General features: G+C 37.3%; 1 protein-coding gene across 1 annotated transcript in view; it reads left to right on the top strand.

Annotated features, from left to right (window-relative positions):
- RNF217 (ring finger protein 217) overlaps positions 1 to 24,860 on the top strand; it is a gene marked incomplete at its 5' end in the record, with an annotated part of 60,766 nt that extends 35,906 nt beyond the window's left edge. Inside the window, 4 exons of the mRNA XM_035320835.1 lie at positions 3,978 to 4,142; positions 9,933 to 10,134; positions 15,658 to 15,729; positions 16,833 to 24,860. Coding sequence (XP_035176726.1) covers positions 3,978 to 4,142; positions 9,933 to 10,134; positions 15,658 to 15,729; positions 16,833 to 16,906 — 513 coding nt within the window. The remainder of the gene's footprint in view (positions 1 to 3,977; positions 4,143 to 9,932; positions 10,135 to 15,657; positions 15,730 to 16,832) is intronic.
- Positions 24,861 to 27,932: the final 3,072 nt, after the last annotated feature.

The raw sequence follows: 27,932 nt of genomic DNA, 5'->3' as shown, positions 1-27,932 counted from the left end.
AACAGTTTACACTGAAGAGGCTAGCTAAGAAAATGGAAAATGTTAGCCTCAAAGGTCAGTATTCCAGAAAGCTGAGAACTAAGAGGGTTAGTATGAGAAGCTGTGTATATATATATTTTTTTTTCTATTTCAAGGGAGATTGATGTCTTGGGTATGTATTCTCTCAATTCTGATCAACTGAAACAGAAATCATAAAAGAGAAGGTAAATGTTGGTATAAGGAAAAACATACTTGAAAAAACATCAAAGGTTGTTTGTATTTTATTTTATTTTCAGATATGGTTTATCTGCTTCAGTGGACTATAGATTATTTTACTACTTCAGACCATATGAAAGACTATTTGTGTCCTTGTTAGGATTTCATGCGCTAATGCTGAAGCATAAAGCACGTTGTTTGGTTTTCTCAGAAAAGTGGAGGAAGAATGATATAAGAATCTGAAAGACAGCCACAATTGCCCTGTTGTGTTCCTATTTATTGAGTATCTGCCATGCTGTACACTGAATCCAACTTTGAATAGGGTTAGGGTTTTGTTTTGTGGCCACTAGTTCCAAGAAAAGCAAGGATAATAGTTCTTAAAATAGCATACTTTTCTTTGCCTGCTTAATGTACGTTCAGGCACTATGCAACAACAGTCAAGTGGCTCATTCAGAATCTTAAATCTATTTACTAGCTCTGTTCTGTGGAAGGTGGAAAAGGAAACAAGTAACTCCAAACCTTTTAATGAGGTAGATCCCACTAGTTTACTACTTCAGTTCATCAGGGCCACTCATGGTAACAGACATTATTCTGAAATCCTGCAGTTGGAACCTCATCCTGTGTTTTAGTGTTTTCTAAGAGATGTATTTGGAAACATCTGATGTCAATGTGCACGCATAAGATTAAGCATACGTCCTGGTGGCTGGTATATTTCTTGCAATTATATGCATGCTATAATATAATTATAGCGACCTTACTGCTTGCTGTCGCTCTCTGTGGAGAGCGACCTTATCGCTCTCTACAGATACCTTAAAGGAGGCTGTAGAGAGGTGGGGGTTGGCCTGTTCTCCCACGTGCCTGGTGACAGGACGAGGGGGAATGGGCTAAAGTTGCGCCAGGGGAGTTTTAGGTCAGATGTTAGGAAGAGCTTCTTTACTGAAAGGGTTGTGAGGCATTGGAACAGGCTGCCCAGGGAGGTGGTGGAGTCACCATCCCTGGAAGTCTTCAAAAGACGTTTAGATGTAGAGCTTAGGGATATGGTTTAGTGGGGACTGTTAGTGTTAGGTTAGAGGTTGGACTCGATGATCTTGAGGTCTCTTCCAACCTAGAAATTCTGTGATTCTGTAATAGAAAGAGCCTGAAATGAATGTGTCAAAAAATAAAAAATAATTTTATGTTGTCAATTTTTAAGCAAGGAGCTCTAGTTTGCAACTTGCCAGGATATTGTCTTTTTTTGTGTGTTTTTTTTTTTTTTTTTTTTTTTTTGGTGTGTGTGTGTGTGTGTTTTTTGTTTGTTTGTTTAGCATTCAGGTTCCATCTCAAATGACTGAGTGCTGCATGTGATGAAAGCTAGGACAAGAGGGAATGGCCTCAAGTTGCGCCAGAAGAAGTTCTGGTTGGAAATTAGAAATTTCTTCTCAGAAAGAGTTGCTAAGTATTGGAACTGGTTGCCCAGGGAGGTGATGGAGTCACCATCCCTGAGGGTGTTTAAGGAAAGATTGGATGGGATGCTTAGGAACATGGTTTAGTGGGTGACATGGATGGTAGGGGGATGGTTGGACCAGATGATTTTGGAGGTCTTCTTTTCCAGCCTTAATGATTCTATGATTCCTTCAGGTTAATCATGGCTACAAGTTCCATCCTTGCCTGAGGCATAATAAATACTGAGTAATGCAATGTGATGCTGGCTATGTCTCTCTAGCAGTAGGTCACTGGGACGTGTGATATTGAAAAACACAAGTTTGAAGATAGCTTGTAGGAAATTACGGGGATAGTGGTCCAGACAGTAAGCCAGTAATCAGAGCTATCTGTTGCACATGTTGGTTTCTAAAGGGTTTTGGAAACCTAAATCAGTGTTGTGTGTGAATTTATTTAGTAACAGTAAAAATGCTAATCTTTAGATTCTTCAGGGTGGGAAGCTAATTTACTGTTCAGTTGTTCTTAATTATGCACAGATGCAGGATAACAATCACTTAGCATCTGGGCCTGTAGACCAAAAAATCCAAGAAATGGCACTGATTATATTCTGTATTTCAGTTGTTTCATACTTTGTCCTGGCCTTGGGTCAGGGATTAGTGTTCTCATCCAAAACGTAATAATCTTTGTAATCCATGTGTTGCAGCTGTCATGTGTTGTTTCTCTACAAATAGGTTTTATTCTTGTTCTTTCCTGTTTCTGTGCTGCCTCCCTGTGTCTCAGTAACTTATTCATTGACAGAAAGCATCTAATAAGTGTGGTTTTTTTCTACATGAAAAATTTTACTGTTTACCTTAGGAAAATGCCACCCTGTAGCTACAGCAAGCAGTAAGTCATACATGCAAAAGATACAGGATATCAGAATTTAATCTATTTCAATTTTACAGGGTCTGAGTCTTCTTGATATGAAGAAAAAAAGTATGTATTCTAGCACTTAAACACTTTTTTTTTTTGGAGAATAGTAAATGGTAATTAAAATGTGTTGGAAAGAGAGAAGAAAATCTGTCTACATCTTGAGGCTGCTTTCCTTCTTTGCAATTCAGACCAGGCAAAGAATTCTGGAGGGGGAAACACTGTTGTCTTGTATGCAGTAGGAAAATTGTTAATTCTCTTGAGCATGAGCTCATATTCTTGCACTTGCTGATACTTAGGTTTGGAATGGCATAAAGAGGTATGCTGAAGTGATGCACCGAGCAGCACATCATATAAAGGTAGAATACTTGGTTGAACACTGCTATGCAGAGAGACACATCACATTATATGAATTAGGCTATGCTGTCAGATACTACTGCAATGCAAAAACATTTGCTTTATACGAAGTTAAAGGAACCACTGAAAAATGGGTCAGAGTCATAAAAAGTACTCAGCTTGAGCCATTGTATCAATTGTACTCATGTTCAAAATAATAAGAAAAAAAAACTTAGTCAAAAACCTAAATGCTATCTATGTATGTAGAACTTAAGGAGAAGCATTAAGAACAGTAGACAGCTTCATCTTGATCATGCGTTAGAGATCAGATCAGCTTTGTGTTAGCATGCTGGTAGTAACGGATGCAAGAACTGCACGTATGAATAGTAATTCTGGCTGCCCCCCAGCAAAATACTTCGGGGAGATCAGAGTGCCAGCCTTGGCCTGAAAACAGAGCCGAGGCGGCGGGCAGGCAGTCAGCATGTCTGAGCAGAGGGCATGGCAGCCTGTGGGATGTGAGGATTTCCAAAATGCATCCTGGGGGCTTTGCCTGCGTCCTCACCCCTGGACGGAGCTCCCTGAGCAGCATCCCTGCCCCACACACTGCCAGCACAAATGTGTCTGTGGTGAGCGAGGTACAGAAAGAGCTGTGGCCAAAAAGCTGGGTTTGGTTGAATTCCTCAGTTCGGTCCATCAGCTGGTACAAATTAGGGGCGGTGTGAAGCACAGGCTGTGGCTGGGGTGGTGAGGAGGGCTGAGTAGTTGCTTGAGAGCCATGCCTTCCCCAGCCAGAAGCTGTGCTGCCAAACACAGCTGAGGTTGAGTTGTTCCCAAAGCCTGGATGTGCCTGTGTCTGATGTGGCTTCTGCTTCTTGCTTGCTTTGGTCATGGTCCAGGTGTGAGGCCAGTCATTTGAAAATGATCACCTGCAATGTGCCTCTGTTTCTTAATACTTCTACAAACACAGCAACATTTTTTTTTTCAAAAATTAGCCAGGCTCCACAAGGCGTGATGATGATGTTTTTGTCATAATGATTTAAAACTGAGGGAGTGAGAGGAGTAGATCCTTTATCAATTTAAACATCTTGCTAACGTGTGGTGTTTTCTCATTTGTACAGATCCAGTGTCCATCTTGCCAATTTGTCTGGTGTTTCAAGTGCCACTCGCCTTGGCATGAAGGCGTTAACTGCAAAGAGTACAAAAAGGGAGACAAGCTGTTGCGTCACTGGGCCAACGAGATTGAGCACGGGCAGAGGAATGCCCAGAAGTGTCCAAAATGCAAGGTAGGAATTCACGCTTGTACAAATTCTTACCTTTGACCCTTTGAGAAAATTGGGTCAGGTGTTTTACTTGCTCTGCAGACTCATTGCATGTAAAAGAAACATGAAAGAAATTCTAAGACAAGGCTTTGTTTTATACTTGTAATGAGTGTGTTACAGTCCGAATTATTCCTACAATAAAGCTTTAAAGAAATTTAAAGGCTTAGAGAAATATGGTGATCTTTGTCAGATTTTACAAGGAGCTTGGGTGAATTCAGTGCTGGAGTAAGTCAGAAAGTACTCCTATCAACAAGTTAACTAAGATTTTAATTTTTGGAAAAACCAGATTTTTTTTTTTTTTAGGCTTGTGAAAGAACTAACATTTAATCCTTTCTCATAAATTAGCCTAATTTTCAACAGAATGAGGTGCAGTCTCATGCCCTAGAAATGCCATTTCCCATCCTTCCAGGATAGGGAAGAGATGTCCCACTACTTGAATGTGGTGGAACAGCCCAACATGTCCCTAACCCTTAACAGAGGTGGTTGTTATGGCTTTTTGCTTTTTTGTTTTTCACAGCAGTTGTCACCAGTTGCTGATGGTAATAAGTCAAAATCTGGAGATCATCATGGTGGTGGGAGACTGGCGTTTTAGAAAGGGAGTACTTAATCTGAACATACCTGTTGCACTACATTTACTTCATGGAGGTGACAAAGTATAGTAACTAGAACGCTTGGTAGGGAATAAATAGCAAATGGGAAGTTTTACTTCTCAATGTATGAAGTATGTTTAGTCATACTTTGAGCCTTACCCTGTGCAAATAAGAGAATGTTTATCAGTTTACTAAGTTTCTTATTTTGGTCATGGGGAAAGAAATGCCTGTCATACAATAGCTTGAAATTGAAAGACTTCAAAGCATGAAGAAAAATTTGTAAAGCCGTGAAATCGGTTATCATTTGTTTACTCTTCCTCCCGCATGCACGTGACTTTTGAATAGTTTTAACAACTTCTCATCTGGTAAAAGTTGATAGGTTTGAGCCAGTTCTAAAAATGTTTGATTTCTGGGAAGTCTTACAGTAAAATCCTTTTACAAACTTTCTTCCTTTTGGAGTGGGCAGAAATATCTGTTTTGTTTTTAATTTCTTGAGTTGTGTCCAGATTCAGATTTTTGGACAATCTGAATGATGTAACTATTGAAATAAGCTGTCCAAAAAAAGGAGAAAACAATGCACCAAGCCAAAAAGTACGAACATGGAAAAGCAGGGAAAGGAGGGCTGCTAGCTGGAAAGAGAAGAATAAAAAAGACATCAGTATTAATGTGTGTATCATTAATACATTTTAAATAATCTGACTTTCCAAAACCTGAAGTATATAGCTGTTTTTAGTGGATTCAGAATAAGAAGACTGGACACCTGAAACCTAGGTGGTCTACATCTCTAATCTTGAAGCCTGAAGTTGCATGAGTTTAGCTATTGATTCCAAGAAGGCTTCAGATTTCTTTTTTTTTTTTTTTTTAGTCAAATGAAAATAAAACCTTCTGTATGGTGGGAGGCAAAATGGAAATTTATGAAATTAGCACAAAAAGAACCTTTGTTTAAAAAGTCCTTTCTGGTAATTTGATGTTATAAATGAATATTTAAGAGGGAGTTCCAGCTTTTCATAAACTGTACCCCTACTCCTAGTATTTTTCTTCAGAGGTAGAAAAAGTTATTTTTGTTCACAACCTCTGAATGGTTCAGATCAGCACACTGTTGGTTTTTAAATCAACTCTGTAACTAGCAAATAATCAAAAGAGCCACTTAGTGGTTAGAACAGTCGTACTGTTTTCTTCCTTTCCCCATAATCGGTTATTTAGTATTTAAAAAATACATATTAAGCAGCATTCTGTGTCAAAGGCAATAAAAGAAGTCTGACCATATGAGGATGAACACACCAACAGCTAAGTATTTGGAGATGGTGAGATTGGAGCTAATACCTTTCTGACTCTCAATGTGTCCACCCCCTAAAACCACTGTATAAAACAGAATGGTGGTCTACATTGAATCAGATGACTATCATATTTGCAATTAAAAAAGAGGAAAGAGGAAAAGAGTTGATAACATACGACTTGATCTATTGTTCTTCTAGATCCAAGTCGGAGATGTTTCAGCGTGTTTTATTTTGATATGGTCTTGTTTTAGAGGGAGTTGTCTAAGGCATGCAGATTTGCTATGTATTATTAGATATCTTTCCATAAAATTTGTAACCTTATCTGCCTTTCCCCACTACTGTTTTTGACTTCAGATGATAACACTGAGGAAACAGTTTTTTGTTTTGTTTTTGACTTAGAAAGCTTTGAACAGCAGCAGAAATTTAAGTAAACAAGAATGTTAATGGGAATCATAGGTCATATACCTCTTATGGTGTGCACTCACCATTCTGATTAATGTGAACGCTATCACATAACATAGGCCATAGTTTTGAAGGTGATTGAATTATTTTTCCTCTCTGGAGGGAGGAGAGTCATTGCTGCCATATGGGGAGGTTAAGCCATGCACCAGGCTCCCCTGGGAGGAGTGGCAGCAGAGCAGCACGTCTCCTCTTCACCCAGCAGTGACAGCTTTCCCAGAGCCTGTTTCTGTGATCAGGCATCCCTGCACAGCACGAGGGGGTCAAGTCAGTGATGAAAATGGTTGATCTCTGCTCCTGCTGTGGGAGAGCAGGGAGTGCTCATGTGGTGTCTGTCCCGGCAGCGATCGCCTTCCCAACCTACAGATATTTGTAACCCATCTCTCCCGGCAGATTATGCCGAGGGGAGGGAGAAATATCCCTGTGAACTGAGGCTGGAGTTTATCTGGTGAAATGTCACGCACTCAGCAATTCAGCCTGGCTGAATTGGACGGAGTTCATCTGGCATCGTCTGTTTGGCTGCGGGTAGCAGTGAGTCCAAGCTCCGCACGTCATTTTCTGAGTGGATTCCATCCTCACCAAAAAGGGAAAGGTGGTGGGGTTTGGATTTCTTTTGGCAACAAAAATGTGCGTAAGTACAACTAGTTGTTCCAGACTTGCAGATTTTGAAGATGAGTGCAGATAAGCCTAAAATGTCTGTAATATTTTGTTTTGAAGAAACAAAGTTCAGATAAATTGAAAGTTCATACAAAGTTATAATTGCAATATGTGTCCACACAAAAAAAGCCTCTGGAGGACTTAGACCAGAAACAAGTAGATTCAAGAGACTTAGGGGTGATTGCAATGACTGGGTGGCTGTCTGGAACTGGGACACTTCTAGAAAAGTGTAGGTAGAAGGATGCAGACGGTATGCACAAGATGGATTTTTAGGAAAAGTAGTGAGGGTAGAATGTAGAAAACTATTGCCAGCAGCTCCTGCAATTTTGTACTGCACACAAAAATGATTTTTTGAAACATGAAGTATGAGTATTTGCATGTAGAGTTTTTGTAAGTTCCAGGCTGTACAGATTTTCAGTTAGACTGGATGGTAACTTCAATATGTTGGATTGGTAAATTGGAGGAGAGAAAGGACAGTTCAGCAGTCTTGATATTAAACAGAAAAAAAAAAAAAGATGCTGCTTCTTAGTGACATAACTTAATTCCCTCATTTACATTTTTAAAGGAGAGATATGCAAAGGTGCCTGTAAAATTAAAAAATCCTGTGTATCTACTGTTTAAATTTCATTCCTCTGAAAAGCTAATTCGAATAAAATTGTAAAAGCTATTTATTTGGGTACACTAAGGTCCCTGTGTGCAAAAGCAGTAATTCAGAATTAAAATTCCTCAATTTCCATTGAAATTAATGCCTTATGAAGTAAATGAAACTTTGGCTCGATTAATATGGTCAACACTTCTCTATATAAGACCTGTACAGGAAAAGCAAAACTCAAACTGACAACATCCCTTTACACCAATTTTTGATTTTTTTTAACATTGGGTAGACTTTTTTTTTCCTAGTTCGCTTGTATTGAACACTTAAATGTTTTGAAATCAAGTAGCTTATAAAGCTCATCAGCAATGGCATTCTTTCTAGCTATTTCTGGAAAACAGGGTACCTCTGTTACAGGTGAAAGAATGATACAAACAAACTGAATGGTGTGCTGCTTCGAAGTAGAGGGGAGCAATAGTTTAGTCAGCCTATTTGGATCCCTTCTGTTGGATGAAAGCAAGTCCTCTGTGTCTAACAGAGTGACATTTTATAGTGCAATCTTTTGTGCGTGTGAATGTCTCTCCTGGCCTTTTGCCTGAAAGCAGTGTTTGAAAGTGCAGAAATAAATTTAGAGATGTCTAACATTGGCACAAGGATGTCAGCAGACCTACCTGGAGCTACTTTTCACTACATCTACCCAGCAGTCTTTTCAGCACTGCTGGTGGAAAATGTCAGCTTGTTACATACGTGAAATTCCAATTTCAGTAGCAGTTGAGGTGGAAGAGATTTATCAGATCCCAGATGAACCATGGCTAGTACCACACTTGACCCTCTCAAGAATGTCTGATACCCTCACGAGCCTCTCTTGAGGTTAGAGGCTTCAGCTGTACCTGAGCGTTCATCGCCTCTGGTGCTTGCAGGGCCATTAAGTGGTGATGTCTTGTCTTTGCCCATACCTCCCTTCAAAATACATGTGTAGATATGAGTAAGAAGTTAGGGAGGCATTCATCACAAGTTTCAGTAAGTAAAACTCCTGTTGGATGTAAAGGGAGGAAACGCTGTTCCCAGGGAGGGTGGTTAAGTCTGGAAAAGGTCCCTCAAAGAGACCGTGACATACCCATACTTGAAGACTCTAAAATCTGGTGGGACAAGACTTGGAGCAGTCTAATCTGATTCTGAAGTTAGCCCACCATTGAGCTGGGGGTTAAAAGAGGTGACATCTGAGGGTTACTTCCAACCTCAATCATTGGGTAATTTTATCTGCAGTTACATTGTGGAGCATGGGGGGCGGCAGTATTAATCCATCTTATGAGTTAGGAAAAGTGTTTACCACCCCATTAGCTATGTGTTTGAATGGCAAAATTTAGAAGTAGCTGTGTAATCAGCGTTGAAGTGCATAATGTGAAATACCCTCAGGACTACCTCTCTTCTAAGTTTCTCAGAACTATTAACTAAAACTGAAGCCTTACCAAATCTGTGCAAAGTGAGTAAATGTACCAATTGTGCAGAAGTATATGGAGGTATAGAAATGGTAAATTATTATTAAGCTATTTTATGCAGACAATCAGCAGCAAGATGGAAGGCTGGGCAGCCTGGCTTAATTCTGTGTTAAAAATAAATAAGAAATCCTGTGCTTTTGAAGTCCCTCATCCTGAAGCAGAGCCTTTCTTGTTTTATTACAAAATGCCAAACCAATTTATGATGGTAATGGGACAGGGAGTGGGGCCCCAGGTGACGTAAGAGGGAAACCCATCTATGGAGGGGTGAGACAGAGTTCACAACTGTATTTACTGTGATGCTCTTGTTTTTAATAAAGTTAGGTACTAATGTGTCTGCTTGGGTAATAAAAACAATTTTTCATCATCAGTAAGGGTAAGGATCACTCAGATGCTCATGTGAGACAACAACTTTAAGCAAAGAGGAGAATTATGTGGAAGGCATTCCTTATGTAGAAGCCGGGAAACAGCTATAACTTGTGTTTGATGGTCTGAAACACACCTTAAAAAACGTTATTGTCTTAGGACAGCTGCAATCTCTATTAATGCAGATGCCAAGTTCAGCAAGGGGCTGCTTGCAGTATCTCTTCATCTGATGCATATGGATCGTGCTGGAGCGGTGCCTGCTTTTCCATGCTCTGGGGGCTAAAAATAGTCTTTTCTTTTTCCTTTTGTTCATGAAGATCCACATTCAGAGGACAGAAGGGTGTGACCACATGACCTGTTCCCAGTGTAACACTAATTTCTGTTACCGCTGCGGGGAAAGATACCGACAGCTCCGTTTCTTTGGAGATCACACATCAAACCTCAGTATATTTGGATGCAAATACCGCTACCTCCCCGAGAGACCACATTTGAGGAGATTGGTGCGAGGCTCTGTCTGTGGTGAGTGGATAAATGTGCTTTGTAGAGAGCTGCAGACAGAGGTGATTGGGGAGGGCAGGGGATCAATATCTTATATATATATATATATATATATATATATATATGTTTAAAATATAGGACAGACACTTTTTTTAGTTATGTAAAAGGTGCTTTACTAAATATATTAAAATATATAGCATTTGGGGTCCTTTTGTCAGTGGTTTGTATATGAATAAGTATTGTCCTCTTCAGACAGTTTCTGTTTCCTAACCATTTTTGGTAATACATAAGCAAGCTGGAAAAATACACAAGCAAACCAGCAAAAATGAGTCTTGGTATAAGCTAGCCTTAAAGAAAAAAAAATAGTTAATTCCAAAGAAAATTCACTTTACTTGTAACACCTATGCATTGATTTCAGATACCTAAATAGACCTGTTACGTTGAAACATGTGAAACTAGAGTGCAGTGGTTTCACGGATCTTTTGGTGAAACTTGTCTGTGCAGTGCTCGGACTGTTGACATGATAAATGTCTTTACATTTTATATTTTTGTTGGAGTTTTTCTCATTTTGTTGTACAACCACCTCTATTGGTCTGTGTTTCTCTGCTGGCATGCAAATCAAGAAGAAGCACTTGCTCAAACACGCTCTGAAAGCTACACCAGTGTATAGCAGCTGAAACCTCGATCCGCAGGAGGAGCTGACTGTTGCCAAGCTGAACAAGGTTTGGTGACTAAGCTGGAGTGGAGTTCAGCACCTCAGCTACATGTCTAGATCAGTGTGCCTGTGCACTTAGGGTGATGTTTGTTCCCAATAATAGATTTATGTGCTGAACTGGGGGATACCTAAGCTGTTCAGTAGGATCAGAGGAGGGAAGGAAATGCCTGAAACCCTATATTTCATGTGGAGCAAGCTTTCCAGGTCTTTTTTGAGGTTTTGGTGCTGGCTATCAGTTGATGAATGCCTATTAAATTGTTCCTCGGCAGCTCTTTTAAAAGGGACTAGATCTGTGTGATTTTACTAACAGGAAGATACGAAGCAGTCAACATTCATGTTTTTCCTCTCTTGCATTTTCTAGAGAGAAATTCCAACATTTGAGAAGATCTATTAAAGATTAAAGATAATGCTGGCGCTAGAGCACCTGGGTATAAACTGTCCATTAATAAATTTAGGCTTAAAATTCGAGGGCTGTTACAAAGCACTTGGTAAGGTTTCAGAAGAGCTTGAAGTAAAAGAAATATTGGCCTACAATGTAAGCTGCTGTAAATGGACCTTGGTGTATTTGGTGGAATTGCTACCTGAGATAGCAGGGGACTGAGCTCAAAGACATTACAAATTGTGTACTGCATACGTGCAGAATCATGGGTAAAGTTATCACAGTGAAATTGCTATGTTCAGTGTAGGTGGAAATAAAAATAAATATTTATATCATATTATTTTATCATATTATAGATCTGCCAAAAATTACATTATTCCTGTCTTAATTGTCCAGTACTTTACACATAAGGTATGAATAACCAGTTTACATGTTTTAATGCATTTACAATAGTGTTTATTTTTTCCTGTTTTCTTTACCCACAAAGAAATGTGGAAGCGCATATATCAGTTAAAATTCAGTGGTGAAGGTGTTTATGTTCATATCTATAAAAACATACATAGAGAATGTGTTGTTTGCTTTAATTAGTAAGCCAAGAAAGATTAGCAGAGCTCAGAGCCTCAACCTAAATTGCTTCTAGGGTTTTCTCTTAAAATTTCTCTCTAGTATTAACCTCTGTCATTGTGTTATTTCCCAAGGGGTTGTTCATCAGTTCAGTAGAGACAACACTAGCTGAACCTGCCAGAAAATATACTAAGTGCTGAGATTTTTTAGCATAGCTTATTAACAGTCAAGTTCACAAGGATTCAGAGAATTCTGCCTTGATGCCCACAACCCTAAATTTCTCAGTCATCTCTAGTAGGACTTGTAAATGTCTTAATGCTTTGTCAGTTGGTGTTACAGGGCAAGACTGGGCTCTGGCTCCATTCTGAAGAGTCATCAGAAAGAGAAGACCATAGCAGAGAAACAGGCCATTAAAAGTACAGTGTCTAAACTTTAGTAGCATGTAGCAATTAAATAAAAAAAAATGTAGATTTACTGTGGTAAAATGTCACTGCTCCTTGGCTAAGGAGTGGAAATTAAGAGGACATTAACTTGGCTGCCAGTGGGAGACTGGTAAAGTGTTGCTAAATACCTTTTCTTCTGTCACTTTTTTAAAAAAAATTCATGCTATGGAGAGAAAATAAGTGTGGTGATTTTTGTAGCCTGAACAGCAAAGGTTCTTTGGCTTGCTTCTACTAAATCTGGGCGGGTTGGGTGTGTAGAAAGGAAAGAACATTTCACGGCAGACTGGCATCATATTTTCTGTTAAGCAGCAAATGTGTGTGCCTACCGTCATGGACTGTTCTGTCATAAAAATAGGGGAAAAGCATTTATGGCAACACGTATTTCAACACACTTTCCAAAAACAAATGGTTTTGTAAAGTTGATAGAAACCCGAGAGAGAAGAAAATACACTGAGAGCAAAAGTAGTCTCTGTTTCTTTGATGTTCCTTCTCTTCCCTCCCCTTCTCACCATTTATCCAGTATATTCTTTAAAGGAATTTAGAAGAACTTTGTCCTGTGGCCAATACTGTAAGATGAAATTGCTAGGACTGAAGGGTAAAAAAAAAAAAAAAAAAAAAAAAAAAGCTGACTTTGAGATTTCATCCTCATAGTAATTAGACTCCTCCTGGCTAATTTGGAGGCAGAACAGTTCGTTACAACCTGACTTAGTGATGAACTGTGTTGTTTATTGAACACAGGAAGGAAATATATGTTCAGCTGTCTTTAAATGTAAGATGCTGCTTAAGTACCACCTGAATTCAATTGAGTGAATTATTTTCAAAATCACTACATATTACATGGATACATAATAGGGCACAGCACATAATGGTGTTATAAAACAAGCGAAGTATTTTGCACAGTAAGTAGTATCTCAGATAGGATTCTGAAAGCAGCTTATCTTCAAATCTGATATATACTGTTGTCCTAAGACAGAGGAAGATTCACTTTAGGCATGGCTTTGAGCACTGCAGCAGGAAGCATATTTTGCTAGAATCCAACCTCCATTATCAACTTTATCATTCAAGTTGGTCTTATTAATACAAGATTTCCTACATACATTTGATAGGAATTTTTAAAAACAGATGCAAACTTGTATTAGCACTGTGACTGTTTTGATTTGTAAGTAGATACTTGTAATGATTGTTTAAGCATACGCAGCTATTTAGACTCATTTTTATTATTATTTTTCCATATGCTAGTGATTAAATTTGTTTTCTAAAGCTAGTATATAAAGTTTTTGATGGCAAAGAATTCTCTAAGGATTTCTGGGTTTTCATAAATATTACCCAAAACCCCACAACCAAAACCAGTTATGTAAGGAGAAAAACATTCCATCATGTTTTCTAAATGTTTCCTAATTTGGCAGAAAAATATCATTCTATATATCTAATGAAACTCCGCTGAAAAAACCTGCAGTTATTACTTTACTACAGATACCTAAGTCTTCATGCTAGGTAAGTCTGTAGAGAATTGTCTCCTGTTGAGTAGAATTTCTTCAGCATTTCCTTTTTAGACTTATTTACAACAGTTTCTGTAACTGTCCTTAAAAACTAACTTTGAACATTACCAAACTAGTTACCATAACATAATGCTGAGTTCTCTGCATGGACTAGTGACCCAAGATTTTATTCATCTATGTGGCAAGGCTTTTATGTTTGCTCTATTTGCTAGCAGTCGCAGAGCTGACAGAAATAGGACAATGGATCCTTGGGAAACTTAGTGGCCGTAATAAACATCCGTAGTCTCAACAGGGTTTTTTTAGTGTGTCACAACTCTCTCTGTGATTAAGAGCCTCGTAGTCCTTCACACTATGATAGACGATGTGTGTCAAACCACATTTGGATAGAAAGCAATATTCAGTCAGACATTCAAAACACAGCATTTTATAACTGGTTTCATACCAAGCTAATAAAAAAAATTTGGAGTAAAATATAGATAGATACTTGCTTTGCAGTGATTGCTGATACTTATGCTCTTAGCTGATGGTGATTTGTGTAAGTCTTGCTCACCTTGTGTGAACTTTTTCCTTTATCTTTCTTTACCTTTGTAAAATGTAAAATTAAGGACTTACATATAGCACATAAGTAAGTAGAAAAAGTATTTTATTTTTAAAGAATAACCTTTAAAACAATGTGTTGATAACCAAAGGAAGATCTAGCAAGTGAACTCAGGTTGTCCCCTGAGATCTTGGGACAAATAGACAAAACTAAACTTTATATTCACAGAGAGAAGGAAAAAGTCAGCCATTCATGCTTTATTACAGTTCTGAATTAATGTGTCAAATGTAAGTAAATGAGTTCTTAAACTGAATTAATTTAGGAAGCATTCTTTATGTGGGCAAAGAGGTGACTCCAGTCAAAAGCTTGCTTAGCCCTTCTGCAGAATCTGTTGCTGTGGACTTAGTGACCAGGTCAGTGGTTTAAGTTTTTAATAATTTTGGTACCAAACATGTCATAGTTTTCTAACATTCAAATTACGTGGTTATTAGTAAAGTATATAGAGTTTATACCTTAAAACAGAATTCTGTAGGCTTTTTTTTAATTAAGAGATTGAGTAATGTTTTTTAATGTTTTTATCGCTTCTTTTTGTATTTTTTTGAAGTTTTTCATCACATTCCTTCTTCTGTCTACACTTGAATAATTTATTTGAGGCAATGACAACTTCTGTGATTATAGAATGCAGTGCAGTGGAGTCCCCACAAGGTCGACCATTAGGATGCCTAGCAACTAGAGTAATACCAATAATATTTGCCAATTTTTCCTTCTAGGAATTAATGTTTCCCACCCACAACACTCCTGTGAAATTTAAAAGCTATCAAAACAAGTATGAAAAGAACCAATTCATTTTACCACTGTAAATATTTCCAAAGTATCTCATTTTTCCTTCGGACTGCCCAAATCAGTGGCTCAGGTTATGGAGAGGTTTACGTCATCGTTGAATGAAGTAATCCATTTATTGAAATCTGATACAAGTGACTTGAGAGGGAAGGGTTGGGAAGAGAGAGGTAACAAACTCACTTTTCCTCACTTTCTATAAGTAATCTTTCAAACACGTGCTTAAGGTAGAGTATTGTTTAACCTCGAATCCCTGTTCAAACTGCTGGTTTATCAGTAAAAATGCTTACCCTGCTATGTTTTCAAGCTACTAAGACAAGTGACATCTTTGAACTAGCCATCTCGCCAACAGAGAGAGAAAGCGAGTGAGGGAGATTCTGCTGTTCAACACAAGAAAGATAATTTGGATTCCAAGTTCAGCTTTTAATAACGACTATAGCAATGGGGATCCTAACATAGCAGTTAAAAAATAAACGAGCTGAGATGTCAGATATACAAACATTTATGGGTGGTTCAAAAGGGAAAAATAAAATGCATATGTTGAATTGTTAATGAATTCTGTGTTTCAGCTGGAAAACTACTCATTACACCCCTAATACTGGTTCTGGGACTGGCACTGGGAGCCATAGCTGTTGTAATAGGTAAGAATTACACGTATTGAATGAGTCTGATTTTGTAGTTACTATCTGTATGACTTTGACATCTTAGCATTTTTATCTGTAAGAGATAGACACCATAAAAAAAGTACAATTTTCATAGATAAACTTTTAGTATAAAGCACGTGCCTTTTTTCTACATTAATTTGTCTTTAGGATCTTACCAACCAGTCTCAGCCTGATTCAATGCATAGGCTGCCAAATTGGATTCAAGCACAAAGAGATGTACCATGAATTAATTTGATAAAACTCTGTTAATGTGTTTGTATTAATTGTGGATGCAGTTACTCTAGTAAATCTGCTCTTTGCCCAGCTGGTGGTAAGAGAAAGAAGGTGATGCTGTTCTGTTGGATTTGAAAGAGTGCCTCTTCTAACAAACTGTTTTCTCACTTGAATAAATCTGTGATTGGTAGTGTTTATTATTATTGTTATGTTTGTTCGCTTTCTGTCATTTACAGCTTTTTCTCAAAAGACCTAAAAAAAAAAAAATATATATATAGTCCCCTGCCTGGGCAGGGATAAATATTTGGTATTACTTCGCAATAAATAATAACAGCATTTGTGAAATGAATAATTTTTATGTATATATATAGAATTCCTTCTTTAAAGGTGAAACTGATTGAATTAAAAGTTAAGAGATTTTTTAAAGTATTGATAGTCTGCAGAGGAAGAAATGAACCTTGAATTAAAAATTATGTATGTCTTAGCCTTTAGATTTGCATGTTACATGCTTATGAAAATTAGTTTAGTTAAATCACCCTAGAATTCAGATCTAAGAATTTACATAGTACTGTTAAAGCTTTTAACTTTGTATCTTGTACACAACAAACCATAGTTCAGGAATACATTTTTGTCAGAGTTGGGAAGTGGGGTTAGCAGGAATTTGTTCTACACTTTCTCTGTTTAGTTTATTTTAACTGGTTGCCGAAGAGACTGTTGCAGGCTGGTATTTTCTTCAGCTTGTCCCAGATACCTTGTCTAATTTCTCTTCAGACGTGGAAAGCTGCGTCTTAATACTCTACATATATTGAAAGAATACAGTACACAAAAGATTTCATTTAACTATGGCTTTCTTCTTATTTTGGCAGGTTTATTTGTGTTTCCTATCTATTGCCTTTGTAAAAAGCAGAGGAAGAGGTCACGGACAGGTATGCCCTGGTAAGGATGGGCCATACTCGCCTGAACTAAGCTGGTCCTGCAAGGGCTATACACGGTTTGTGCTACAGAGCAATACAGTTCTGGTAACAGCATCACAGCCACCGCCCTGGAATAAAAGTGGGGGATCTCCTGCCGTCTTCCCTCAGCTGAAACACTACTGCAGACCAGAAAGCCTCTTTGCTCTGGTGCACTCTGAACAAGATGGGCCCCCTGACTGCTGCTTTTTAAATGTTTTTTTATTATTATTATTATTATTATTACTTTGGAGGGTTGGTTTTTGTTTTGAAGATTTAAGTCTAAGTTTGTGAACTAGACAATCAAAGTCTGTATTGTAGCCACAACTCTACTACCGATTTGGCCTGTGAAGAAAGCATTTGACTGCTAATGTGCTCCGTTTAACTTCAGTGTCGGCCTTTAAGGGGGAAATGCTTAGAAGTGTTTGGACTCTTGCTGTACACTGAGCATACTACTTTTGGTATTAAAAACTACTTCTGTAAATAACTTCCATCACACAGCATTCTGTTCAGCATACCAAAACCCCGTCACATGCCAGAACATGACAGCTGGTTATCTTCTGAGTCGTCCTACTAGCAAGCAAGAGTGTAGATCACATTTGTGCGGCATGGATTGCCATAGCCAAATAATAGTGCCTCAAAAAGAAATGTTATTGTTGTTATTATTATTATTACTATTATTGAAACTCAGTTACAAATATGCTGATTGGGTTTACATTCATATTTATTTTTTGACAGTCCATTAATATTGATTGGGAGGGGTGACGAATTTGTTAGAGGAGTCCAGCATTTTGAACTTCTCCCAGTACCAGAAAAGATTTGAAGGGATTAGATAACAAGAAGTAACTAGAGACAGAACAGGCCACTGATATCCACTGAAATGTGACACAGAATGTGCAAGGAAATGTGTTTGCAGGGAAGCTGGAAACCTGCTCTTCTGTTCTGACTTGACATATAGTACAAATGCTACACACCAGTTGTGTGAAGATTGACTTGGTGGAATTTTGGAACCTAAATAACATGTATGTTTGTTTTATAAGCAGCCTGCATAAGTCTTAGAGGATTCACTGATGTCTCTTCAGGAAAATTTGTAAATTTTGAGTAAGGGAAGGGGTCATGAATTGTTAGGAGACCATTTCACTTTTTTCTCTGCTTCCAGTGTTGCTGCTCTTGGTGCATTAGAGATCTGAAGAGAATAGTGATCTGTTCTCTCTTTTCCTAAATTCAGAGAACCACTGTTTGTCACTGGACCTTTTTCTTGGCACATCACCATAAGAGCAATGTAATTCAGAGTCAAGAATCAGCTAAGAGTTTTTCATTTCTAGTTACAATCCAAATTTATCATACAAATAAACCTGAAAGAAAATAGAATAAATTTGTGTGACCAGAACACTGATACACTAAAAGAAGAAATGAATAAGAAAAATATCTACTTTGTACTTTAAAAAAAATGATCTTGAAGATTAGATTTGTACTGTGAAGGTACTTTTTTGAGTGTTTGAAGATACATATATGTGTGTGTGTGTATATGTATATATTTATGTGGGAGATGGGGAAGCAGGAAGATGAGCAATGTCCTAAGTGTACAGATCTCAAAACTTAGGCTCACAAACAGCATATCTTTTGAGAGGATGTACTTGGAACCACTGTCTCTGAAAATTTATTATTAAATCCGAATCTATTTGTAACTTTTCAAGTAAATAGTCTGCTTCCCCACCAGCATAATACTCTGTTATCGTAAGATACTCACTTTTACTCAAAGCCTCGGTGGAAGAAACTGATAATTTTAGTTACCTGGAAACACAAATATGAGCTTACCGTAGATGGCTAGTATGTGTGTTTTCAGTCAACTCCTGGTTTGTTTTCCTGGTGTTTTGTTTTGTTTTTACCCCTTGTTGAAACAGTGCATACAAGCACACTGGCAGTGAACAGTACTTAATTTTTCTATTTGAATTGAAGGGCATGTTGACCCTGTTGTCCTATAAATAGAAACAGTATCTTTCTAAGACTTGCATATTAAGCTAGGAAGCAATGACATTTAGAAGTAAAGTTCAAATACTATTCTCAATGCAAATGCACCTGCTAATTAGGTTTCTTCTGTGACACATCAGTTTTCTATTTGTGTTGTACCTGCAGGTTGGATGCTGCCTTAAAATCAAGTCTTGTTTTTGAGTGTGTTTTCTGAGGCTGTACATATCAGTTGTCTTTGGCTTACTCAGGGATTCTTATTCCTTTCTTTAAATGTCAAATAATGAAGATATTTTTGTATTATTTAGCAAACCTTCAGACCTCAGAGAGTGAGAGATGCATATATATATGTATATAAATAAAAAATAGATTTGTTTTTGCAATGCAGTCTGTAATATGGTGTCAAACTATTCCACTTGAGAATATTTTAGTACTTGAGATTATCTGTAATTAACTATTCAGTAGATTAATTTCCTTTGTTTTCCTGTTTCTTTAAATATGAGAGATACTCTTGTCGTCTTAGCTGTATTCTCTGCTGTTTGCCAATTTCACAAGTTTCCATGAGTTCAGTAAAATCAGAAATTAAGATGCTAGAATAAAGAGCATAAAGGGAAGATAATAGATCTGCATTTATTTTACATTCAACAGCATGTTGTTGTGAGTGGAGGGAAAGGCATATACATCTTGGCTCCTACATTATCATTTCACCTAGGCCATTTTGATTTTATCAGAACGAATTAAATCAAAGTGAAATATTTCTTCATTTTTAATACATCGCAAAACTAGGCACCTGTGGCCTTGTGAAGATGAGAGAGTCTAATCTTGCTTTCTCTGGGGAAAAAAAGAAATAGGAATGACAGTATTGTTTTTGCTTTTCTCTGTAGATGAGGGAAAAAATCAGGATCCAGGCAGAGTGGGAATATAGAAGTCATTCTATCCATATGAAAGTTTATCCATTTGAACAGTACATAAACCAGAATTTTTCATTCAATAAAATGTTAAAATGTTAGCTTTTAAACAGCTATTCTCATATCATAGAAAATCTTACAGACATCAAAGTCTTGCCATTTATTTTACAATCATTAATTGGTAAGTTTAAAGGAAATGGGATAAACTTAGTTGTAAGGAATTTCAGGGATGTTTTCCACTACCTAGAGGTGTTTTGGTTTTTGCAGCTGTATACTTTAGAAGCCATCAGACTGTTCTACTCCATCTTTGTTAGCAGGAAACTTCATCAGACAGTCAAATTAACCTGTTAAGGCAGATTACATGTTACTTTATGCTGAATTGTTTTTACCATATTCAAGACTATTCTTCTGAGAAGTTCTTGATCACCAATACCCATATTCAGATTAAGTGCTTAAATCCATTCAGCATTAGCCTTATTTCTAGACTGCTCACATGCCAAGGCTTTTTTGCGCTTCTGCTGCAGGAGCTGGGTGCTGTGGGCTCAGGCTCCTCTGGCATCTGCTGGGCCAGGAGAGCAGGACATGCCAGTTGCAAGGGGAATGCTTTTGGTTCGATCTGTCTTTTCATTGCCTCTCCCTGCATCTGGAAAATTCTTTTGAAGGTCACTGGTGCTGCTAGCAATGTTTTGTGACAAGTCCAGCCTGGATAGAGGCCCTGAGCTTCAATAGCAGTGGCCTTCCCTGCGGTGTGGGGCATGCATGACCTTTCTCTGCCATCTTTGTGGAAGCCATCAGTAATTCACAGCAATTATTGCCCCAAATGACTGTCTTGCTCTTGGTTCACAGATGAGATTTGTGTACCAAGAGTTGCTTTAGCCACATGTCATGCTACCTTTTCATGCACTTCATGTCTTCAAGCCTGATTCTAGGTCAGCTATTCTCGGTTTAGTACAGCATCGTTTGAGTTGATAGAGTCCCTTACAGTAGAGTAGTTCAGTATTTAGTCATGCATTCAAACTGGACACTCTAGGTACATGCTCTGTATGTCCAGTACGTGTGCATGGCCAAATAAATGTTTGTGTGCACGTTTTTTGAGTTCTGTTTTTCAAGGTATCTTTTACTTTATTTCTTGGCTCTTGAGGAGACTCTTGAGGAGATTTCATCAGTTGGGTCAAGTTCCAGGGCTGCTCAACCATATCTATGGCTAGATGGTTTTTCCTGCTGCAGCTTCTCAGAATATAGTTATGTGCATTTGCAGAGGTCATCCAGTTTGTGACTGGAAAATAATTGTATGTTTCTTTCTTGTAAATCTATTCACAGGTGAGAGTAGGAAACTAAGAATGTAAGTGAGAGGCAGAAGTGCAATTCAGTGCTTTGGCTGACCTATCAGTTTTAGTTCTGCAGAAAAAATACTGTTACTTCTCAATTCTCATTGCCTTTATTATATAGCAGTACGCTCATTTTTCAGATTTCATTAAAATACACTGCACTTTGATCTATTATCTTCCTCTGGGGCAGTGCTATGTGTATAGAAGAGAGGATTTTGCATTTGTTTTTGATGTTACTAATGCTTGCTTCATAACTCTTCCTGGTATGATAGCTTTTTTTTTTGTAATTTACATCTAGTTATTGGTTCTGAAAGTTTGATCAATGTGAAGTTTTACTTATTAAAAATATTAATTTGTAGGGACTACTGCCAATTCTACTAGAGGGTATTCTGGATCACTGGTGTTCATTTTAGCTGGAGGGCTTTCTGTTCTTCTGAAGACTGCCTTAGTTTGTGTGATGTTCAGTGGTGGGTAGGAGACACAATGATTCTGCCAGAGGATATGAATTTTTCAGTAATTTAATGGTTTCTCTTGATAGTTAGATCTGAGAAACTGCTTTGTGTTCAATGGCCAAATAGGCTGAGCTGTTTTTTTTTTTTAAGTTTAGTTTTGGTGGTTTGTTTCCTGAGCAGACCTTGCATGAGCAGACCTTGCATCATTCATAATTCTTGGTATGATAATAATTGTGTGGTACCAACTTGTGTTTGAGAGCCATGGATTACTGTTACTTTATAGTCTGTATTAGTCTTGTGTTGGTTTTGCTGATGGAAAGAATCCCACGTGATGAAATTACTGGAGAGATTTCTGTTTCTTCAAATTTTGCAGCCTTATACTTGCAGTGGGTCAGCTCTTAACATCAGCCATAGCCCCATTAAACCAGGAAGGTTATATCCATTTCTATGCCAGCACAGAATTGGCTCAAAATACTTTGATATTCCAAAATAGTTCGGTGTTCCAAAATACTAGAAAGCATGTTGGCAGCCATTGTTGATAAGCATTGTTCAGCAAGTTGAAATCTTGAAGTGCAAATTATGATAATGACCATTCTCTCACTTGCAGAGTAATACTGCTAGTGTTGTCTAATAAGTGCAGGAGAGGGCAGGACACGGGAGATTTTCCAAAAAGCATTCTTATTCAAGTAAATTGTATGGGGAATGAATACAAGCTTTTAATACAAGAGACCTTAATGCTTTGAGTCACCAATAACATAAGAAACAACATCCACAGGCAGCATTAAACATTTTAAAATTCTGTTGTCTCTAGTGTAACAGATGTTAACACAGCGTAAGAATTGGAGTTACAGATGTTTAATATTTCTCAGACTTTAACACAAATTTGAAAAAGACGGCACATACCTAAAAAGTTACATTGCTGGTATGTCTGGCTTGTGCTATTGTTAGATGAAAAACAGTTGCACCTTGATTCCAAGGCAAAACTAGCAGTGTTTTCACTGAAGCTGACACAACACCCACAAACTTTTTAAAAATCCACAAATAAATGCATAAGATTATAACTTCTTAGCTGTTTCTTCCTTATTCTGTACATATGGGCTCAGTATCTATACAGTCTCTCTCCAGTAAGGAGTGGAGTGCTCATACTAGGCAATTAATCATCGATGCTCTTAGCCAGACAGTGAAACACCATAACGTAGGGAAATGAAATCAGTGCATGCTCTGATTTCAAAGGTGAACATTTGTAGTAAGCTTTAATTACTTATTCCCTATTTAAAAATAAATACATAAATTTCTAAATGTAATTCCAACTGTTCACATCTAAATATATCTTCCCTTAATAAAATAAGGAACAGGTGTAATAGTAATTAGTTGAAATAGGCGGAAGAAACTTTTTTGGAGCTTACTTGGCTTATCAAAATGAAATGTAGATCTGAAGTGTGTTGTATGGATCACAGTCAGAAGAGGAGAAAGTTTATTGCATAAAAAAAGTGGATTTTATGCATAAAAATTGATTTTGCACATACCTACCTTTTGAACATCGTTGCCTGCTAGCCCCATTCAACCTTTATCTTGCTGAAAATTTGGCAAACTGAAAACAGTGTTGTTGTGATTTTATCCTTCTGTTACTAACTGACCATGTTATTAATAATACAATTACACATTTACCTTATGTTTAGAATAAAAATCTACTTACAGAATCTAAACAATCTGTCCGCATATTTTAAACCTGCCTTGTAAAAGTGCTGATGCAGTCAAGAAACTTCATTTGTATTCGTTACCATGAAGGTGGTCAAACACTGGAATAGGATTTCTGGAGAGGTGGTTGATGCCCCAAGCACGTCAGTGTTCAAGAGGCACTTGAACATGCCCAGTGACACAATTTAACTTTTGGTTAGCCTTGAAGTCACCAGGCAGTTGGACTTGATGATCTCTGTAAGCCCTTTCCAACTGAACTGTTCTATTCTTATGCAAGCTGTGGGTAAACAGATGGATTCAGTCCTTAGACTGACTTTTTGCATTAAAAAATGCACAGTAAAGTGTTCGTATTGATTTACACTATGCTACTTCACGTCCAGAAATTGCAAGGACAGAGTAGATGTTTACAATCTCATAATGAAATGTTTACTGTATTTACATTTATTATACACTTTATTTTTAATGCTCTCCTTTTACTTCCAATGTTCATAATTTGAAACTGATTTGTGAAAATAGCCACAGACAAAATTGGATCTTAGAAAATGATCATGTAATAAGTAGTTTAAGTAAGATTTTGCTGAGCTATACCAGGAAAAGATTCTCTGTTGTATTTAACTTACTTAAATGCAAACTGCTGAAATTTGTTTTTCTTTAGGGCTTCTAGTTTTTGCATTTTTTTTTAATTTAATTAAACTGCCTTTTCTGTTACGTAACTAACCATCTGAGTCCAAATAACTTTTTTTAAGGTGTTTGTTGAAATGCATTTTGCCTGTGGTAGAGATGAGAACAAATAATAGGTGTTGAGAAGAAAATTGATCTATGTTTCTGAAAAGGTTTGTCAAAGCTGAACTTCATCTTAATTACTTGAGAAGTCAATGAGAAATCTTTCCTGTCCCCATCTCTTTTTATATATCTTAATGTGAAGAATTTTCTTTAAAATAAGGTTAATTTGAATGCTGGGAGGCAGGGGTAGTGAAACAATAGATCACTTTCAGTCGAGGTGCTTCTGGCACAGGTAGAATGCTGGACAAATAATCCAGATTCATTAAGAAAGGAATTTCTAATTCCACATCTGGGCTATATAAAATCTGTATGCATTAGTGATCAGAACTTTCTCCATGACTAAGAGTAAGGCTATAAAAACTGGAGGCAGGCAATATCCATGTAATCAACACTTGAATTCCAGTATTGTGTTTTGTGTGAGAAAAATGATATACGTGTAAGTGCCTTATTGCTTGAAACAAAGGAAAGGTGTTCTCCACCCTCCCCTTGATAGAGCAATATGGGGATTTCTGTTAAGTAGTCCTACACACAGACATGTTAAGCCAAACTAAGTAATGCTTTGCTTAGAAGGTTGAAGAGCATTGTTAGTGATCAAGTTATTCTTTTAAGAACGACAAAGTTAATCTGGCATGCCTATTTTAATCTGCTGATCTTCATCTCATTTCAGAATGTGTTTTTTTTCTAACTTCCCATTCATATTTAGACTTCTGCAGAAATGTATCTTATATGTGTTGTCAGAATGAGTTTGGTCTTCCAGCATACTCAGCTAGGAGTTTTCAACCACTAAAAAGAATGTGCATTTTTTTGGAAAAGAGACTTCAATTGAAGTTAAGTTACACAAGAGCTTTGAGTATGTGTAACCTCAAACTCCAAGGCCCTAATGGGCCCTGTTCGCACCACTCTGTGCACAGGGACACACTGTGGCTAGGTTGGGGTTTGGAGCAGTTTAACAGCATTTCAGTGGTATCCAACTTGAACTAATGTATCTTGTTCATACAAGTTTGTAATTCCTCTGGAGCGGAAACCTTGATGGACCAAACCAGGGGAGGTCAGTGGAGCAGCTCGTGGATCTCTGCCCTGCCCTTCATTGCAAGATGATCTGGAAAAATAGCATTCATTTTACTATCTTCAGATACCTTCAAAATGTCTATTGTAGGGTTTTTCTTTTTCTGGGATTGCTGTCCCAGAGGTCAGTGGAATTTTGCCTTATGTGATCTAGATTTTCTAAAGGACTTTTTTTTTTTTTTTTTTTTTTTACAAACATTGCTCCCACTTTTTTGTCCATCTATTTGAAATCAGGTGCCAATAATAAGCTACTTTTATAAAATTATCCCGAGTTATATGAAATTCTGTTATAAATTATCTTAGGAAAAAAAGAAGTTGGAGCTACAAAATGCTAATTATTGGAAGGAAATTGATAGCTGGTAACTGGTAAGGGTTAGATGAAAAACAATGTTTAAAAAGTATTTATCGTAGATTCATAATCATAAAATGGTTTCACTATGTTCAGTTTACTAAGAGTTTGTGAAGGAGAAAAAGAAATGAAGATGAGAAGATAAACTTCTAGGACCTTTTTTCCTGAAATACATGAGGTGTGTTTTTTTTGTTGTTTTTTTTTTGTTTGTTTGTTTGTTTGTTTTTTAGAACAGTAAAAGAGGCCTTTTTCCTCTGTGTAATTAGTAATACGGTTGTCAATTAGAGCATTATTTCTTCATGAAGCATCATACATGAGTGCGTAATCAGGATTCAGCTTACAAATCTGAAGTTTTTGGCGATAGGTAATTTGATTTAGTGTCATGCTGAGTAAAATTTTAAGTGAATTATCACAATATCTTAGTAGCTTTTATTTCAGTATCATCTCCAACTGCTAGGCATTAATTCATTCTATAACCCACTGAATAGGAGGCACCATGTATCAAAATATGTCATTACTGTCAAGAGTTACTGTTTATTTTCAGAAGTTACTTCCTTGAATGTCATTCTGCTTTCTTAAAACCAGCAGGCACACAACCAAAATGCTGATAAGTTTTTCTGTTACCCGTCTTCTGCTTTTAGCTAATAACTATATTTGTTGCGTAGTACAGCAACAATGGTCTTCATGCTAAAATTTGACAAAGACGTTCAGTGTTCCTGGGCAATATTTTACAAATAATTCATGTTCAAGTTGGTATTTTAAATTTATACCAATAACCACTGTCGAGTATGCTACCTTTGTGGCTGCTTCATTTTGTGTCGATGTTTTGTAAGGATTATTTTTTTGCTACCCTCTTCAGAGTGCCTTTTAATTTAGGAGGTCTAGAGACAAGTCACTGAAGTCTTCTGTTGAATCTGCCATGGTAATGTCTGATTTTAAACTTGTCCTGATGAATGTATTATTAAAATCCTGTTCTTTAAAAAGCTATAATGACACAGGTTGTATATGCACATGTACATGCATGGATACAAGGGAAGATGTTCTGCCAATGTTTGTCCTGCTGGACAGGACCTTTTGAAAGTAAGTGAATTTTTTAACAGTTTATTTTCAAAATGTTACCTCACTAGTATTCAGTAGTAGGTATGTCTCTGTACTGCTTCACTTTGCTAAATACAATCACATTCATGGTAGACAGCTTAATTTAAAAGGCTATGCGATGAATCTGATGTCTCTTTTGAGAATGAAGTTCGTAAGTCAAAACTTGCGCTACTTCGTTTATTTTCAAGGCATTCCTTCAACTTAGACTGATATCCTGATCCCCTGTTATTAACAAACTTAAGTAAGTGCTTCCCCATGATGAAATGGAAGAATGTAAAGTAGTGTTTGAATGCACTCCACCTGTCTTAGAACTAACATTCAGAAACTGGGGGGGGGGGGAGGGGGGCAGGGATGCATTTAATGAATTGTGGGAAGACATGTATTGCAGAGGTCATTCACGTGCACACAAGGGGTTTTACAATGTCATCTAGTAATGTCTACCTAATAAAGTTTTGAAAAAGGGAAAAAAAAAACTGTCTGAATGTTTCACTCTTTTTCTCCAAACAATTGTATGCATGAATGTTAGTCAGCCTGCTCCAAGGAGTCCTGATTAAATCTATGATCTTATGATTATTATGTAATCATTTTTAAAAATATATATTTAAGGGCATATACTTCGGAATATGTCTTCACACTGTATTACAATCATTTTAGTATTTATCTGTTTTAAAAATTGAAGCTAAATCAGAGGTAAAAATTACTGTCATTAATATTTTATGTAAAAAAAAAAAAGCTAGGTGTTGTCATCTATGTGCTACTGGTTTCATTTTTAAAAGCAAATTAATATAAACACAAAATTTTACCTTCCTGTGAAGCATATTTTTGTATAGAATAACCTAATAAAAATTAGGAAAAAAATGCCCATTCCTTTGTTGGACCACTTCCTAAAGCTCCATTGTTCAATGGCAGTCTTTTAGATAAAGTAGTCTTTTGAAGTTTATGGCTAGCTACAGTAATGTGGGCTATTAACTGAACCAGGTATCATTCTCTGAACTGGTCTTAGTTTCCATGCTAGCGAACTGACAATAGTGATGTGAAGTTTTGCATAATGTGTTGGGCATTTTTAAACACTGTTAAAAATAGCATTTACATGTTCATGCACAGGTAGACAGGTAGCAGACAAGGTAGCATGCTCCTCTATGTTTTGTTTCTATAGGATGCAAAGCTGGAGAGGAGAATGGGGGGGGGGGGGGGGATCACTGCAGTGAAATACACAGCTTGAGGTCATGCTAGGTGCCTCTTGGCAATGATTAATCTGTCTGCTTTCTCTCTAAGCCCCTCCAAAACAGCCAAGACTTGCAACCAAGTATCAAGGGCATCATACCAGAGATTCCTTATCTGCAGGAATTTTAGCGTGCAATCTACAG

Source organism: Oxyura jamaicensis, chromosome 3 (assembly GCF_011077185.1).
Source record: "Oxyura jamaicensis isolate SHBP4307 breed ruddy duck chromosome 3, BPBGC_Ojam_1.0, whole genome shotgun sequence".
NCBI lineage: Eukaryota > Metazoa > Chordata > Aves > Anseriformes > Anatidae > Oxyura > Oxyura jamaicensis.
Note: the sequence above shows the minus strand (reverse complement) of the source record. Positions and strands in the feature narration are given on the sequence as shown.